Consider the following 17,700-nt stretch of genomic DNA (forward strand, 5'->3'; position numbering starts at 1 on the left):
TCTACCACTGACGACATATTTTTGTCGCCGGTGGCTCTTGATGACAATAACGGCGCACTGCATTGGTGATAACAAAGTATGTGCAGCGCAAGTGCTCTTTAGCCTTGTTAAACGTTTATGCTTTACAGGGCCACACATGATGTGTAATGGGTATGAGGCAGAATAAGCTGCAAAAGATTTCAAAATTACTTGCACTTTTATATGAAGCGATAATTTGTCACCTCTGACAAAGCTTTAGAGAAACAATAAGCGTTTTTATTTTTGTCGGGTTATTCTTACTTCGTTTTATATTATCTACACTGAGTGTGTTTTCATTGTCGGCTACATTTGTATATCGTTACTAGTGCCTTATTGCGATATTTATACCTGGTGTGATCTTCACTGCTTACTGATTGTTCTTTTTGAAGCTATGAGGGCTGCCTTGGTGCAGTATTTGCAAGGGTACTTTACAGCAATAAATATATTGTGTACTTATAGAGAATAATGATTAGATGGTTATATGTCTAAAATTTAAAAATCGCTTGTCTTGTACTTTTTATTGTAATGGGAAGAACTAAATTGCAATATTGAAGGTCGTCTCCTCAGGAACCTGTATGAAGGACAAGAGGCCACAGTCAGAACTGGGCATGGTCTTACTGTTTGGTTTCCGATTGAGAAAGGAGTGAGGCAAGGCTGCATACTATCGCCCTGCCTATTTAACCTATATGCAGAGTGCATCATGAGGAAGGCCGGTCTGGACGAGTCTTCAGCTGGAGTGAAGATTGCTGGAAAACTTATCAACAACCTTAGATATGCGGATGATACCACATTAATGGCAGAAAGTGAAGTGGAACTCAAGAGACTTCTGATGCGCGTACAAGAAGAGAGTGAGAAATTTGGGCTTAAACTGAACATTAAAAAGACAAAGATCATGGCGTCTTGCCCTATCAAGTCCTGGAGCATCAATGGACAAGAAGTGGAAGCTGTGACAGATTTTCTCTTCTTGGGCTCCAAGATTACCTCGGAGGGAGACTGCAGCCATGAAACTAGGAGACGCCTGCTTCTGGGAAAGAGAGCAATGGTTAGCCTTGACCGCCTAGTAAAGAGCAGAGACATTAGTCTGCCAACCAAGATCCGTATAACTCGTGCTATGGTCTTTCCAGTTGTGATGTATGGATGCGAGAGTTGGACTGTGAAAAAGGCTGACCGCCGAAGAATTGACGCGTTTGAATTGTGGTGCTGGCGAAGACTCTTGAGAGTTCCTTGGACTGCCAGAAGATCAAATCAATCGATATTGTCGACCATAAACCCTGACTGCTCATTGGAGGGTCAAACTCTAAAGTTAAAGCTCAGCTACTTTGGTCATCTGATGAGAAGAGAGGAGTCGCTGGAGAAAGATTTGATGTTGCGAAAGGTTGAGGGTCGCCGGAGAAGGGGTAGGCAGCGAACGCGATGGTTAGATGGCATCCTCGAGGCACTGCAGATGAAGTTATGTGATGTTAGGAAGATAGTGAGAGACCGGAAAGCGTGGCGTGACATGGTCCATAGGGTCACGAAGAGTCGGACACGACTGAACGACTGAACTGTACTGAATATCAATAGGGAGCTCCGTATTAAATTCCTAAAGTATTATTCTTTATTTCCCCTTTCTTGAGAATATCTGGCGTCGGCATTGATTGACACTCACTTCTCACCGGCTTGAACAATATCAGGAGACCACGAAAAATTACTGAGCTGGGAAGCGCTGCCAAATCGGGTTTCGCCAATGAGTTGAACAGCGCGATCTAACTCAAGCCTTCTGGAAACAAAAAACAAACAAAAAAAAAACAATCACTAACGTTTGCTTTTGACTGGTAGACTGTCAGCTCCTTTAAGCTTTGAATCCAGAGTTAGACATGCCACTCATCGGTAACACAGGTCACACTACTTGGTTCAAACGTAGATTTACATCTTTTCTGGCTGTCGTTAACAGAATTTGGTAAAACACGACTGTATGCTAGGTAGTATATGCCGGATAATAAAAACACAAATAAAATATTTAAAATATTACTGATTAAGCGAATCGCCAACCGTATGTACGGGGACGAGGAATCGCAAGGGACGCCGACAAACGAGAACATTAAACAATGTCGCGTCGGCGGAGCCTTATGATACTACAATTTTCTTACTTGGCAATATGGCTTGCAATATCGAACGTCGTAAATATGCATCTGAGAGCTCGTTCGGGTGGATTTGACGCGGTTCACATTTTTAAATAACCTTACTTGCATTTTGATGCATGCGTACGCTTGATGACTGAGATGGAGCTAACGTAACTTTGGCGACAGCACGCTCAGCAATACCATTTTCTATGTGTGTCGTGAGCGGAAGCCAAAATAGTGAGTTTTTTAGAGGCATATTTTTGACGTTCTATATTTCTAGCCGCACTACCGAGTAAGGGAACTTAAACGAGGTACTAAACTTTTATGTATACGGCTTTTTTTTTGTAATTCAATATTTTTCCTAAAGCCAAAAATAAAAAAGTGCTTGAATTCTCACTTTATCGTCCGATCGTTAAGCTCTTTACGTCCTACTTGCTGTAAACTCCCCCCGTAATGACCACACTGAGGTATCTCGACCAACCCTAACCGTAGGAAAAAGCAGCTACTGTCGCTCTGGAAGCTTTTAATGCACACATTCGCCGAAATAGCCGTACTAGCTCAAATTCACGCAGACATAATGCAAAATCTGTGGAGAATACGCGAACCACAAACACATCTTCTGGACGTTCAATAAGAGCCCTTTCGTCTATGTATATAGCTAAATTGGAGCAGTGGGAATACAAGTATGCATGGCTCGGAGAGGTGGCAACAAAACTGGCTCAGAGACAATGGTGTGGCCAGCTTACTTTCATTCAAGAAATAAGGGCCCCTCCGCAACAGCGCATGCCTCCACTAGAAATGAGCGTTCCCTTTTGAAGGCTCAAATTAGTGCTCTTCTCTCTCTCTCTCTTCTGGTGTCTGGTGTTTGAGAGCAACTCTTAGATGCCCGCTCTCGACTTGAGCGCATCGGCGTAACCTGCGGGCAGGTAACTGAAGGCCCAGGGATCCACCCTGTTCCAGTTAGCACTGGTCAGCCTAGGGCGCAATATTCTCTTCAGCCTTCTCGGAGCACAGACATCTCAGGCAATATGGTTAACGGCAGAATAGGAATACCGAGAGACGCCTTAACGCTATCGCATCGTATGCCTTTAAAAGCAAAGCATCGTACAAAATTTTGATGCAAGCTGAAGAGAATATCGTGCTGAGTAAGAAAAAGAAAGACACAAAGAAAGAACGAAAGGAAGGAAGAGAGAGAAAAATGGGTTTGAACTGTCATTTTTCGCATTCGAAAATGTTGAGCTAATATATTGCGCCACGCAATCAATCGGAATGTAGCGCGTTTAATTGCTCATTAGTTCATTTTGATAATATTTGCTCTAGTCACCACTGCTAGCTGCCGCTGCTCAACCCGAAGAAGCGGGAATTTCGCTACATTTTGAGTTCATAACACTTCTCCAATTGACTGAAAGATGACGCTGCATAAAGCGTACTACTGTGAACAGTGGGATTTACCGACTCACAGAACGGATGCATGCGTCTCGCTCACGATACTGACGACGAAGATGCCAGGTTTCCTGTGAAGCATCGTAATTTTCGCTTTCATTATTTGAGACACACAAATATGTGAACAGTAAAAGCGTCGTACGAAGTATATAATGATGCCTGCTATCGTTTCTCGCATATTGATCCTTGGTCTATACTCTTTTGCACTTGTAATATTTTTTTTTCACTGTGGTAGTTTTCATGACATTCTAAATTATCCTAAATTGAGCTTGTTTTGTTCGTTGTAATTCTTTCTTATTGGCCTATGAACCTGAGCATTTTGATCGAAGCACAGCGCAAGAAACAAAAAAGAACTCCCGAGACAGCTGAAGCCAACAAAGACGTCTCGCACGTTTAAAGCGCGAGCTTTCTAGTCCCATCGGCTATGTTGCCATTTTCGCGGTACCAACAACCAGCTGACGCCAACAGTAGTACGGAGACAGTGCGTGCATCTGGAAAGGGATAGATGTGGCCTAGCCGTATGGCTAGACGGTGTTTCAAAGCGTCTCAGGTGTAACCCGAGCAAAATGCGCGAAATCCGGACAAGTCGATTGACTCGAATCTTCTGTGACCGGCTGACTGCCGCCCATGCTTCTCCTCTTCCTCACGTTGTGTGCAAGCCGTTGCGCTTTTTTCGACTGAGGCGGCGCAACCTCCAGAACAGTTGAAAGTTGACAGTTGACAGCCGTGTGGTGCGGACGCGTGTTCTATCGCTCCTCCGATTGCACGTGGCTACCGGAAACGGACGGACTGGCGACAGCGGGAGCTTCCGAAGCGTCAAATAGATGAGTTCTTTCTTGTATTAACTTTATTTCGTTTCAGCTAGTTAGGTTAGGTGCAGCCTAATGAATAGATTTTAGCTCTTTGTCCTAGCGGCCTGGTTTTTCGTGCCGGCAGCTAGGTTTTCTTGGCGTTCATTCTTTAACTATCTTGTTTAGATAAATACTTTTTTTTCTAGGCTATTGGCATTCGCAGAATTGGTTTTTAACGCGTGTTTGCTAGTCGTTTCTTGTGTCTTCTTTTGGCAATTTGTATATTCTGAGAATTCGTAATAGATATAGTTCAGTCGATGCATGCTTAAGATGTGCAATCAAAAGAAGGTAAAGTGTACTCAGTGTGAGGCGCAGATTAATCTCAAGGAAACGCGTTTTGACCCTGTAAGTGAAGCGGAAGGCAGCGACTTTTTGTGTCGGTGTTGCGTACTGAGTGCGCGTCTAGATAGATTTGATGAAGAAAGGGGCAGTTTAGTGTCTCGTGTGGATGATTTAGAAAATGAAGTACGTTTGTTAAGGGCGGAAAATCAGAAACTGCCTGGGCAGCTTCCTCAAATTGAAAAAAAGGGGCCGACTTTATCCTTGGAACCAACGAAGACAAACATTCCAGTGCGGGCCACGTGGCTGGGGCAAGCACTGGCATGGAAGGCATAAGCAAAGTAGGTCAGGCGGATCCGAACCGTCAGAGTTTTTTATAATCAGCTACTAAGAAGCCGGAAAAAAAGGAAAAAGTAAGGAAGAATGAAAATCCCAGAGATAAGGACACAGATAACGGAAAGCAGGAGCCAACAGTTGGGAGAGGGAGAGAGAAGGCCCAGGTCCTTATCGTTGGAGGTTCTAACATGAACAGGTGCGAGAGAGATATCTTGGAACGTGTAAAGGGTGATAAGAGAGTGTTGGAGCCTTCCCAGGGAACGCAATGAGGGCAGTGCTGAAAGATGGTAAAAATAGGCTGTTGAAGAATTCCGCAAAGCGCAGTATGGTAATAGTAGCCGCGGGGCTAAACGATGTCCTAAATGGTGACGCTGCAGGAGTGGTGGAAAGTTTAGCTAAGGGAGTTGACGAGATCATGGATATAGCACAGCAAACGCAGATAGTTGTATGCACAGCAACAGAGGTGCTAGGATTGAACGGAAAGCTGGAAAAGGACGTGGTGACAGTTAATAAGGACATAATAAAGTTAAGCCTGGAGAAGCGTTTCGAAGTGATTGAGGTAAACACGGAGGTGCATAAAGCAGGTTTTGGTAGGGCTTTTCAGCGAGATGGCATTCATTTTAACAGAAGGGTGGGAGCAGAGATCGGATGGCGCCTGGCAGGCAGAGCTGCAGCTTTTTTAGGGAATCCGCGAGGACTCCGTGCACAGAGGTAGTTAGAAGTGAAGCAGAAGAAAGTGTAATAACGGAGGCTGGGACCCAAAAAATGGCAAAGAGTAGGGCGAGAAAGAAAAGTACAAAAAAGAAATTTAACACTAGGATCAGCTACATAAACATGCAAGGAGGTAGAAAAAGACCGAAATGGCTAGATATAGAATAGCAGTTGAAGGATGCCAAAATAGGTGTGTACGCTCTTTGCGAGACTCATCTCAGGGATCTAGAAGATCCGCCGTTTATAGAAGGCTACGTCTGGGAAGGGTGCAACAGAACGAGAACGGAAAAAAAGGGTGGAGGGGTAGGTATGTTGATACATCAGGGAACAAATTGGCAAAGAATTAAATCATCTTGCAAAGAACATATCTGGGTTTCAGGAAGAATTGCAGGCATAAGGACATAGCTAGGGGTAGTTTATTTAGGAACAGGACATCAATGCAGGCAAGAAAACAAGGATCTTGTTGAATGTCTCAGTGACGATATAAACCAGTTTAGAAACGGGGCCAATATTATTCTACTGGGGGGCATGAACGGCCACATCGACGATCTGGATGGATACACGGATTGTAACGGGAAGCTAATGCTAGATTTCTGTGAGCCACACGATCTAGTTATAGTAAATAGAAAAACAAAATGTGAAGGCCAAATCACGTGGGATATTCCGCAACAGGCAGACGACCATTGACTATTGTCTAATGTCGCAGGAAATTTATAGCAAGGTCAGAAAAATGGAAAGAGACGAAGAAGGGGAGTGTAGTCTGGGAAGTGATCATAAACGTATTAGTTTGCAGATGGGGCCCTTGATGAAAAGAGAAATGGAACTTAGACAAACCGTAAACGCAAAATTAAACGACGATCAAATAGCGCAAATAGCAGCAGACATAGAGGAAGCAATGGAGAAAAGCCCCATGGAAGACTGGGATTATGAGCAGGTAGAACTAGGTTGGTTTGGTTGGTTTGTTGGGTTTAACGTCCCAAAGCGACTCAGGCTATGAGAGACGCCGTAGTGGAGGACTCTGGAAATTTCGACCACCTGGGGTTGTTTAGCAGGTAGAACTACTCATAAGGAGGAAAATTAAGGAGGTTAAAGTAGCAAACCGCTGGAATGGAAAGAGGAAGCCACGGAGCTGGTGGAATAATGAAATCAGGGAAGCTATTGAACAACGACGGGCTGCAGCTTCAAGGGAACACCGAATGGCAAAGAAAGCACAGGTATCTCAGGAGGAAAACGACCAAAAATGGGAATCATAACGACCAACGAAACTTGAGGTGCAGGCCCTCGTCCAAAGTAAAGTAAGGCAGTCCACCGATCGCTGGATGGCTGACATACACGATGCCTCTAGAGGCGGAGCAAGAAAATTCTGGAACCATATAAGCTGGCTAGGGAAGAAGAATCAAAGAAAGCAGGATCGCATTCAAATTGAGAGAAATTGTTTAAAGGGAGACAACGCAGTGAACTACATTACATCAGTTATAGCCGAGTCATTTAAGAAAGACGATAGGGTAATCTCCGCAAATCAGAAAGCAACACAAGGTAGCAGAATACAAAGCAGCTTAGAACTGACCCATCTAAACTGGAAAAAGGCACGAAAAATATTCCTGAAAACACGTCTACAGGAATAGATGGAATTCCGATCAAGCTGATTAATGAACTCGGTCCAAAAAGTAAGGAAACGTTGTTAAAAGCTCTGGAAACAGTCATAACGAATAAGCGAATTCCGGACAGCTGGCGGCAGAGTAAAATGAATTTGACTTATAAAGGAAAAGAAGACAGGATGCACATAAAATCCTACAGGCCGATTATCATAACATCTGTTATGTACAGGTTAGCCATGCAGGCGGTGAAATTAAAGGTACAAGCATGGGTAGAAAATAACAAGATACTCGGAGAACTTCAGAACGGCTTTGGAAATGGTAGGCGCTTAGATGATAGCCTGTTCGTGCTTACCCAATGCATCGAAATATCTAGAGTGGAAAATAGAGCTTTGTATTTGGCCTTCCTGGACATAAACGGGGTGTACGACAACGTAAGCAGGGAACTCCTTTGGAACATATTAAAAGAAAAAGGTATCGGTTTTGAGATAATAGAGTTCCTACAAGAAATATACCGGGATAACAAAGTAGAAATTACGTGGGAGGGGATAAGGAGTACGGAAGATGTCGAAGTATGCAAAGGATTAAGACAAGGCTGCGGTGCTGCTCATGCTTTATATGATAAACTTGGAACGGAGGATACAAGACAGTAACCTAGGTTTTAACCTGTCATATAGATTAGGTGGAAAGGCGGTAGAGCAGATCCTCCCCGGTTTTATGTATGCAGACGATATTGTGCTGCTAGCTGAGAGTCTGGAAGAATTGCAAACTCTAGTTAAGTATTGCGGAGACGAAGGCGACGCTCTAGGCTTCAGTTTCAGCGCAGTTAAGTCGGGTCTGATGATTTTCAACGGCTGAACTGATCAGGGTCTTAAAATAAAGGCCATGAAATACCTAGAGTAGCAGAATATAAATATCTCGGGTATGGGTAAACGAAGGATTGGCATACATTGGAAAGCATGAGCAATCACTTAAGGCCAAAGGGTGGAGAAATGCCGGGATAACGAAGCATAGGAAATTGTGGGGATACAACAGGTATGAGGTTTTGAGGGGTATTTGGAAAGGAATTATGGTGCCCGGACTTACTTTCGGAAATGCGGTTTTGTGCCTAAACTCAGAGGTACAGTCGACATTAGAAATAAATCAGAGATCCGTTGGACGATTAGTACTAGGTACCCACGGCAAAACTACAAATGAGGCGGTACAGGGAGATATGGGCTGGGCTTCTTTCGAAGTACGGGAAGCTCAGAGTAAATTATTATATGAGGAACGCTTGAGAAAATTGGACAGTAACGGATGGGCGGCTGAAGTATTATATACCTGTACCTAAAAAGCGTCGACTCACAATGGAGGAAAAGAACTAGGAAACTAACTAGTAAGTATGCTAGTCACAAGGACGGAGAAATAAAGAGCATTAAGCAACAAGTGAAAAACACAGAAGGTAAAAATTGGATAAATTCGATGGAAATGAAACAGTGTGGAATTGTACCGAAAGTAGAAAATTGCAGATCAGGAAAGAAGATTTCTTTGATAACTCAAGAGGCAGTGCCCTACTTTTTCAAGCTAGATCAGGGTGCCTTAGAACACGCAGCTACAAAAAGAAATTTAACAATGGAGTGACGCAGGTGCCATATGTGGTAACTCCAGTGAAACAATTGACCATATTATACTCGAATGTCATGGTAGCCATCCGGAAGTTGATGCAGGCGCAATCACTGGGGTTTAGAGATAACAGTGGCCGGGTGAATAAACTGGCGGTGGAAACTAGCAAAAAACGACTGGAAGATTGGTGGCTTAAAAGCAGAGAAGTGACATAATGTTAGTAATGTAGGAACAAAAACTTAATAAATAGAATGATGGTTTAGTTAACCATTCTAAATAAATAATTAAGATATAGGGAGAAAAATGAGCATGATAGCTACTGCTACCACCCTGTTTCAAAGGGGACGCTCCTATGTTCCATCCATCCATCCAACACCAAATTGACATATGCGATGTTTTAAATAGCAAGAAAAAAAAAAAACAGCGCTTTTTAGAGTAAGTCTCGATTCCATCGGTAACAAGATAGCAACCGATGAAGTCCGGTTCGAAGTATCTCTCAGTACACGACCCGAGTGTTACGCGCAAATGAACTAGCTATGAGAGTGGATTCCAGCATGTGAGTGCTTGCAAAGCACGGAAATGGTGGCCCTTCTGGTGCTGTAGAGTGCGATATGAAGAAGATCCTGTGACCTCAGTGGTCATGTCCATGATTTTGCATCACCACATCTTAAGCAGTCTTAAACGTCTGTACCAATTTGGTTGCTCTATCCTTCTATCAAATTGAACCAGAATCAAAATGCCCAGCTTTTGCCCTGCATTAGTAAACTGGTTCATGCGTGTTCTATATTTTGCAGCTGTTTTTGCAGTCCAAAATTACTTGGTGTATTGTACACTGGTAACGTACCCTCCATTCCCAGATTAAATTTGATCGCGAAAGCCGTCAAAATCAAAGCTTTACTTTTTTCCGTGGCGCTTAGGTTTTAGTTATTTTTGATAACCAGCATAAAGGAATAACTTGAGGGGCATGAAAACAATTCTTTTAACGAAATTATAATGATCTAAGAGTAAATAGTTTATTGCAAACTGCGCGAGGCCTAAGTCTATACCAGAATGAAATTATTTGTTTTCTAGAATGAGTGCAGACTTGCTTGCGTGCTCAGCACTTAATTTGGGCGATTAAAATCTGAACGGAAACTTCCAACTTTACAACAGTCGAAGGGAACGCAAACAAAACTTCCATATTTAACTATTCATATCATTCACTATTATCAAATAATCAATCGCGAGCAAGCTTAATTATGGAAACAATGGTAAACACTCGGTAACAGTTTGCCTCAGTGATAAGAGGGATTGTAAGAAAGAATATTGTTATGCGCTAAAATATGGATTTCCTGCGTTTATTTGCAAGACTTGATTTTTTTACATGCTAAGGAAGGCATCTCAGGAATTTCTTTGTCTTATTCTTCGAAAAAGCGCATTATTAATGCTGCGTAGTATGTTGTTTTTGGTTAGTCACTTTTTCAAAATATAAACCTAAAAGCGGAGTACAGTTAACTATGTAAGGTCTTTAGGCTCATAAGAAACTGTGGCTGCTATACACGAAACGCAACACAAACGAGTTAAAAGCGTCATATTGATTGTTGTGACAGGGATGTATTGATTACATTGCTGTATAGATTTTATAGGCTGTGTGATTTCATGGCTGTGCCATCGTGAATAAAAAAGCTTCCCCACAAAACTTCGTCACGCTTTTTGCTACAAGCTACAAATTCCTAAAGTCGCAGAAGCGTTATTTCCAACCAAAATTACGAAATATTGAACAAATAAATATAATGGAAGATGAAATTGTTTTGGCCCAGATAGGGTCTGTTAACCGCCCCGGATTCTCAAACCGTCAACATACAATACAGTAAAATATATGTCAAACTGTTTCTGGAGCTAGACGAGAGTTGAAGGAGATAAGGGATGAGTACGACTGCTGCAATGAAAATGCTCAGTCTTTTTGCGACGATTCTCAGTCATGTGTTTCAATTTCACTTCAAAACATCATAAGACAGTTTGTGGTGCAACTCATTCCCTCCGACAGAACTTTGAGTTCCGCTATCATTCGCCTCGATGTGTACATTTAATTCAGAAAACATTCACTGCAAGGAAGTCATCAAGGAGGAAAAGCAAAAAGTCGAATCTTCATCAGTACAGCTTTGAATCAGGCCGATGCGAAGCTCACAGCTAAAATTTTAGAGTTTGTGTGACTGTTCTTGCTTTCTCGGGACGGAAATCATGAAAGATGAACATATTATGCAGCTCGCTCGCTACGAGACATAGGAAACCACTCACTCGGCTGCGCAGAGTTCTCCCGAGCGTTCAACCTCTGGGACCCACATGTGCGCAAACATACAAGCATAGGCAGGCTGAGAAGCAGTCGAATACAGTAGAGGGGTAGACTACTCAGCCGTTATGAAGAATTGCTTTCTGGCACTGTTGTGCTACTTTTGCGCAAGCCAAAGTGCAACTAAATGCAATCATGTTCCAGATCTTCCAAGTATGCACCCAATCAAGAAAGCTGCGTCGCAAAGATTCAGTCAAACAAAGGAAGAAATGTGGGGAAATGCCTCGAATCCATCTCGCGAATGCGACCTGGGTCAGAGGCCGCAGATCAGTGAAGTCGCTCGAACGTAAGATAAATAGAGGGTGGCCTGTTCACAGACCTACTCCCTGTGGCGGCTCGTTGTTTCGGAAACCGGGCTTCCGTTGTGCTCTGTTTTACTGACTCGCAGTTTCTCCTCTTTACTATTTTTCAACTTCCGATATTTGGCGTGCGATTACGGAGTCGTGTAGTTCATGCCGAGAAAAGCAGTTTTGTTTCGAACATGCGCGGCAGCAAAACCCTGTTTACCGAATGAGCTGAAACGAAAACAAATCGGCTAAAAGTGCGAATGATGCGGCGTGCACCGAAAACATGACGTTTCAATGAAAGAGTGGCATATTTTCGTCATGAGAAACAACAAACCTGAAGTCTCACTCAGATAAAAAAAAAAAAACAACAACTGAAGAGCCGCTCAAGTTTCCCTTAGATCTGAAGCGATAAAACTGGCAAACGAGTATTATCGTTATTTCTAAGTGATGTTCATATTTAGTTGCTAATTATTTTCCCGTATTACCAAAGCATTATAATTAGGAGCAGTAAGTAACAATGCTACTGTAGCAGGGTTACCTAGTAGTGCTTGCTTTTAGTGCTAAACGAAGTATTTGCTTTAACCATGCCTTGCTGTAAGTGCGGCTGCTGTCTCTTTATGGTATCAGGCAATTGCACAGTACCTCTATTCTATCCCACTAAACAAGCGTTCCCTCGCAGAACAGAAACAGATTGTCGTGATTCAAAGGACAGCGGTTTATTTCCGTGTGTCCAATCTTTTCTCTCTCTCTCTTTTTTTTTTACGCTGTTTGGCTGAAATTGTAACCCTGTATGTGGTGTCAGAATCATCCAGAAACCTGCGATGCCACCTGCAAACTGTGAACTGTCAGACCATCCTCCCGCTCGACTGTACAGCTCCCTGGTTTCTCGAGAGATTTATGACGAAGCTCATCTGACCTGCAGAAGTTGTAATTGATTAGCGTGGTGAGTGACGTCATGAAGCTACATGGCTCCTCTCTGCCGATTAAGGAATTTTGTGGCACAGAGCGACGCAGTTTTTTTTTTTTTTTTCTGAATGTGGACGCTCACGCTATGGCATTGAAAGAAAGAACGTACAGCCTACGGAAAAAATAACTAGGGTACATTAATTCACTTCTCACCCCTAAAGTGACGCTTCTATAGTTTCTTTAAACATTAAAGTATTTTCGAAGGTGAGGACGGCTATTGTCCTAATGCAGAGGTATATAGCGGGAGCGGTGCCACAGTGTTAGGTTAGGTTACACGACTGCGGAATAAACCGCGTAGCCTGGTTACTTTGGCTAAAAATGGTATTTCGTCGGTTATTACGCGATTCCGTGACTACCAATGAAGACGCACGGGAGTGCGATGTTTTTTTGGAGTGCTGATTACCCTGGCAGGCTGCTTAACCGAAATAACGCGTGGTGCTTGACAAGCGAGAACACTTTATATGCATGATTCAGATGTTTTGTTGGTAACAACAGCTTTCTTGCAGTTTCTCAATATTGTTTTGTATTTAACGGCGTGACAAAGATAGGCGGCCGAAATTAAAGCTGAAGTTTATTATGTCTAGTAACGTCCTACTACAACTATCACAATATGCACTTATTATTCGGCATACTGGTAGGACTGGAAATCAACGTAGGTTTCAAAGGTTTGTGATGCTGGCACGAAAAACCCCTCAAACTACCTTCGGTATCTTGAAGAAGGGAAACCTTTCAGAGAAATAACGCTTGCATACGGCGAAGGTGCAGTCTTAGTGCAACACAGAATTACAGTTTCGCTTAGTAATAACTAATAGAGTATAAATCCAAGAAAACACACACACACACACACACACACATATATATATATATATATATATATATATATATATATATATATATATTCCGGGGACAGATCTTCCTTCTTGCCACAACGAATTAAGTGCCTTTGCCTTTTTCTTAATCGAGGAAAATATTTCTGATGAAGCCAGGTGCGTTTCAGTAGGCACTGCGTTGAGACGAGCAAAGCAGAATGGCTTGATAACACAGCAAGCTAACGCGCAAGCGGCCTTCGCTACTAAGCGGTGTTCACTCACTCAGAACAGAGACACGCAACAGCGCAGTTCCGAATGCGTCTCTTGGGAGCGCCAGATATACACCAACCTCCCTGGCAGTGGCAATCACTGGATCGTCTCCGTACTTAAGCTATTGGCGCTTGCGTAAGTTTCCTTGCCGCGCTCACCTATAAATCTGTAGCTCTTGCTTTTTGCCCGTTTTATTCATTCTCTCCTATCTACTGCACTCCCAACAACGGGACTTTGGATTTATTTCTACGAGTCGTGTTCTTACCAAGCAGCGCTGGTTGGGTGGTTCTGTTTTTTTTTTTTTTTTTTTTTTTTTTTTTTTTTTTTTTTTTTTTTTAGTGTTTGCTTGGCATTGAGATTACACCACGTCGCGAACGCGGGTCATCACCTTAAGCAGAAAATCGGCGGCCAGATATCCAGGCCCGTAGAGAAGGCAGTGATACAAGAAAGCACTGAGGGCTTACCGAACACGGCCAAGGCTACAGCTGCGCTGTAGCGTCTTCCGCTGGCGTAGAGAAGGTCGCAAACGTAGGTTCCTCTGTCGGCGTAGTCGACGCGGTTCACTTTAAGGCTAGGCGGCTCCTGTAGCACAGAGAAGAAAGAACGCCCTTTCCACGCTTCTCCGCGCGTGTGGTGTCCCTTGGAGAGGCCACCCCTCCGCGACCGGGCGTCCAGGCTATAGAAGGGCTCGGAGCTGTTGTCGCCCGTTCGGAACCAGCGCACCAGCACGGCCGAGTCATTGCGGCTGTCGACTCGAAGCTTAGCCAGACACGGGATCACCGCGCGGCCCCCATCGGTCGCTAGCACCGTCGTGCCCCGCGGATCAGCTGCTGCAATCGTCAAAGAAAACAGAACACATTAGCTGCTTGAGTGTGTGCGTACGCAAGATAGAGTAACGTTTTTATTATTTATTTATTAATTCATTACAAATACCTACAGTTCCCATTGGGCATTATCGTTGGTGGTTAGTTGTAAACATAAAGCAAACAGAAAAGCTGAAGTGAAAGAATACAATCAGTTCTAAAAAGAAAACAAAAACGTTTTAACAAAAAGAATGAAAGCACATTCAATGCCAAGAGTAAAAGGCACACTCAACAAACATTTTTGACTCAGTTTCACTATAATGTACACTGCCTGTAATGTAACACCAATTCGTATAATGCTCTCGATGGCTAGTGAAAAATTGGGCCCTGATACGACCTCATCCGGGAGTAAATTCCAATCTGAAATTGAGCACGGAAAGAATGAAAACTTAGCGCATTTGTGCGACTTTGATATGGCCTGAGTTTTTGGAATTGCCTTGTCTCTTAGACTAATACTGAGGTTGTTTTAAATATGGGTTCCTATCAATTCCTGTGTTACTTACTATTGTTAATGTTGTTCAAAAGCTTTAACCGGAAGATTTTCCTGCGTGCGGAGAGCAGTTTCCAACCTAGACTTTCCCTGATTTGTATGGATGTTAACCTTCGCAGGGGCAGAATGAATGATGAAATAAATTGACTCATAATTATTTTGCATCCATCAGTTGAGCATCAAATTAGCGACCGGTGATGTATTGTTCATTGACTAGTTTTTCATCCTACTTGGTCTTCCCGTTGACTTCCTGATAAATAAATTTGTTTATGTTGTATTTAATCTTCAATCAGTTGATGAATAGATGAATAAATTTTACAATAATGTTTTCGCAGTAAAGTTGTTATGCTGTATCTTTGTCGAGTTTTCTGAAGAACAAGATGTTTGATGTTGAAACATTCATGATACACGAGCAGTGATTCCAGAGAAGTCCTCAACTCAAGTTGATCGCCTAAGCGACAGATGACCTAGGTTTGATTGATTTGTAGCCTTTAACATCCAAACGTGACTTAGGATATAGTTTACACTACAAGGTAAGGTTTCGGAGATTTTAATCAGCTGGGGTTCTTTGATGCGCGCGACATCGCACAGTAGATGGCCGGCATAGTTTTCTCCTCCGTTGAAAATCGGCCGCTGCGGCCGGGTTTGGACCCGCCACCCTAGAGTCATCATTCGAGCTCCCTGACCACTGAGGGCAACTGTACTACTTCACTCGCGTGTACTACTTTTTGGAACCATAGGTGGGAGCGTACATCTCCCTTCCTATGCAATGAGGGTTGTGCAAGTAGTCAAGAGATCGGAACTCAGTCGCCACTGCACCGCTTTAACTGCGGTGGCACTTGAGGCGAGATTTCTTTCATTTATTCGAAGGCTTACTATCTGGCATATAATCGGGCTGTTTTAACCTTAAAGTAAGTTAGTTCGTTGAGTTTGCTGGGAAGACTATAGGAGCTACAAATAACTCAACATTTTAACAAGAACGCCACAGTGTTCTACAGATCCGTAGTGAAGCACCGTGTGCCAATAACAACCTGTGTTACTGACACGGTTACATACAATCGATTGTTTACTCCGCACCGACAGGTCCTCAAGTACATGCGTGCGCGAGCTTATATGTGTGCATCGCGTGCGTGTATGTACTGCACTTTCGCAACTCCGACATTGACAGTGCACTATTTTATCTTTTCTACCGATAGAGTCTGCGCCGAGAAGCCACGAAATCTCATCTACGTGGCTAAGGACTGCCGCTAATCAAAATACAAATGTTCAAATCACAGAATTCTCCCAGTTGTAGCTTCAAGTTAAATAGCCGGGAGGAAAGAGCGGTAGCGACAAGAGTCACAGCTCGATGAATCAACAGAAGTAAAAGAAAACAAAAAGAAAGAAAACAAACGAATCCAGTTTTCGCAGCGGCCCCAAATTTAGCCTCTTGAACAAAATATAATAAAGTCGATCTCCAGTTGCTCTAGTAATGAGGCTCTCAAATGCCGTAGTCAAGAGTACTTCCTCAGCGCCGGTTACTTGAAAATTTCCTATCGCAACAAGTGACGCTCCTAGGGGACTCTGTATTCAAGAGGACAAAGAGAGTCAGGTGCTTTCCCTTCCCCGAGAGAGAAGCGTTTCTTATACGATGGAAAGGCATGTTTTATGGCCAAGCTGTTTGTTTTCTATTTTGGCCATGCTGTTAGCCTCTGTGAACTACATTTCTAATTTAGGCTGCACGCTTCATAACAAAAAAAAAAAAAAGAAAAATGCGCCCAGCCCCTGTACACATTATCCGGAAAGCATCTGAAGTATGCGTATCACTAGCAGCGAGGGCGTCTTACCGAGGTTCTGCACTCCGGAAGCGCCTTTTGCTGGTATTCTTAGTGCGACTAAAGACATGAATTTGCATCAAATTGCGTTACAGGGATGGTATACAAATTGTGACAAGTAGCAACCCATAAAGAGTAGAAAACCACACCTCCATAGTCAGGACGCACGGCTTTACACGTTAAAGGAGGAAGTCAGCAACGCACATGCCCCTCCTAAAAAAGATACTAATAAAGGAGTTAATGTCAACCACAAATATTGTAAGAACAAGTTTACACCAAGGAGTAGAATTCATACCACAGTAGCAGTGCCTATGAGCTGCATACCCGGGTCAAGGAAAACAGCTGTGAGCGATTATATCAGAAACAAGAAAAAAAAAAACATTCAGCATTTTTAGGCCTAGGAGCGGCTTAGTTGTAAAAGTTAACGAAAAGGAAGTAGGGTGAGGGAAGGGTCGAGTTTTGCGGAGCTAAAAAATGAGGTCCTATTTCTGAAACTCATCGCACTTTTAAATGGCAAGATGGCTATCCCTGTGGTACCGTAACATTCACTAATTAACACCTTGCCGCCGCTGTGTACCACACAAATGTTCGTAGGACAAGCCCTTGAACCGTCTGCTTTCATATATTTCTTTGCGAACAGTGCAATTGCTATCTTCACCACACAATAGGGTGATCTGCAGTAAGGCAGCCGGGATAAGTGCAATTGAAAACACATCTTTCTTTAGGAAGTTGGGAAAGTTTAGTCATGCGTTCTAAGGAATTATTTAGGAGTGCAAACGCTGTCGAATGTAGAGCACAACGCTTTTGGAGTTTCAAATCAAGATGCTGACTGATATGTTACAAGATCGCCTACATCTACTGTAACATGGTCACTTGTTCCAAAGCAACAATACGTCTGGCGCTGGTGCATATCGAAGCAAAACGACACATGCACA

General features: G+C 43.1%; 1 protein-coding gene across 1 annotated transcript in view; it reads right to left on the reverse strand.

The window, feature by feature from the left end:
• LOC146185195 (limbic system-associated membrane protein-like) overlaps nt 1–14,551 on the reverse strand; it is a 42,075-nt gene extending 27,524 nt beyond the window's left edge. Inside the window, exons 1-2 of the mRNA XM_084607768.1 lie at nt 14,536–14,551; nt 14,063–14,428 (exon numbers count right to left, since the gene is read on the reverse strand). Coding sequence (XP_084463894.1) covers nt 14,063–14,428; nt 14,536–14,551 — 382 coding nt within the window. The remainder of the gene's footprint in view (nt 1–14,062; nt 14,429–14,535) is intronic.
• Between the last annotated feature and the right edge of the window lie 3,149 nt (nt 14,552–17,700).

The sequence above is a fragment of the Amblyomma maculatum genome, chromosome 6, assembly GCF_055883805.1.
Source record: "Amblyomma maculatum isolate TAMU_Amacu chromosome 6, ASM5588380v1, whole genome shotgun sequence".
Classification (NCBI taxonomy): Eukaryota; Metazoa; Arthropoda; class Arachnida; order Ixodida; family Ixodidae; genus Amblyomma; species Amblyomma maculatum.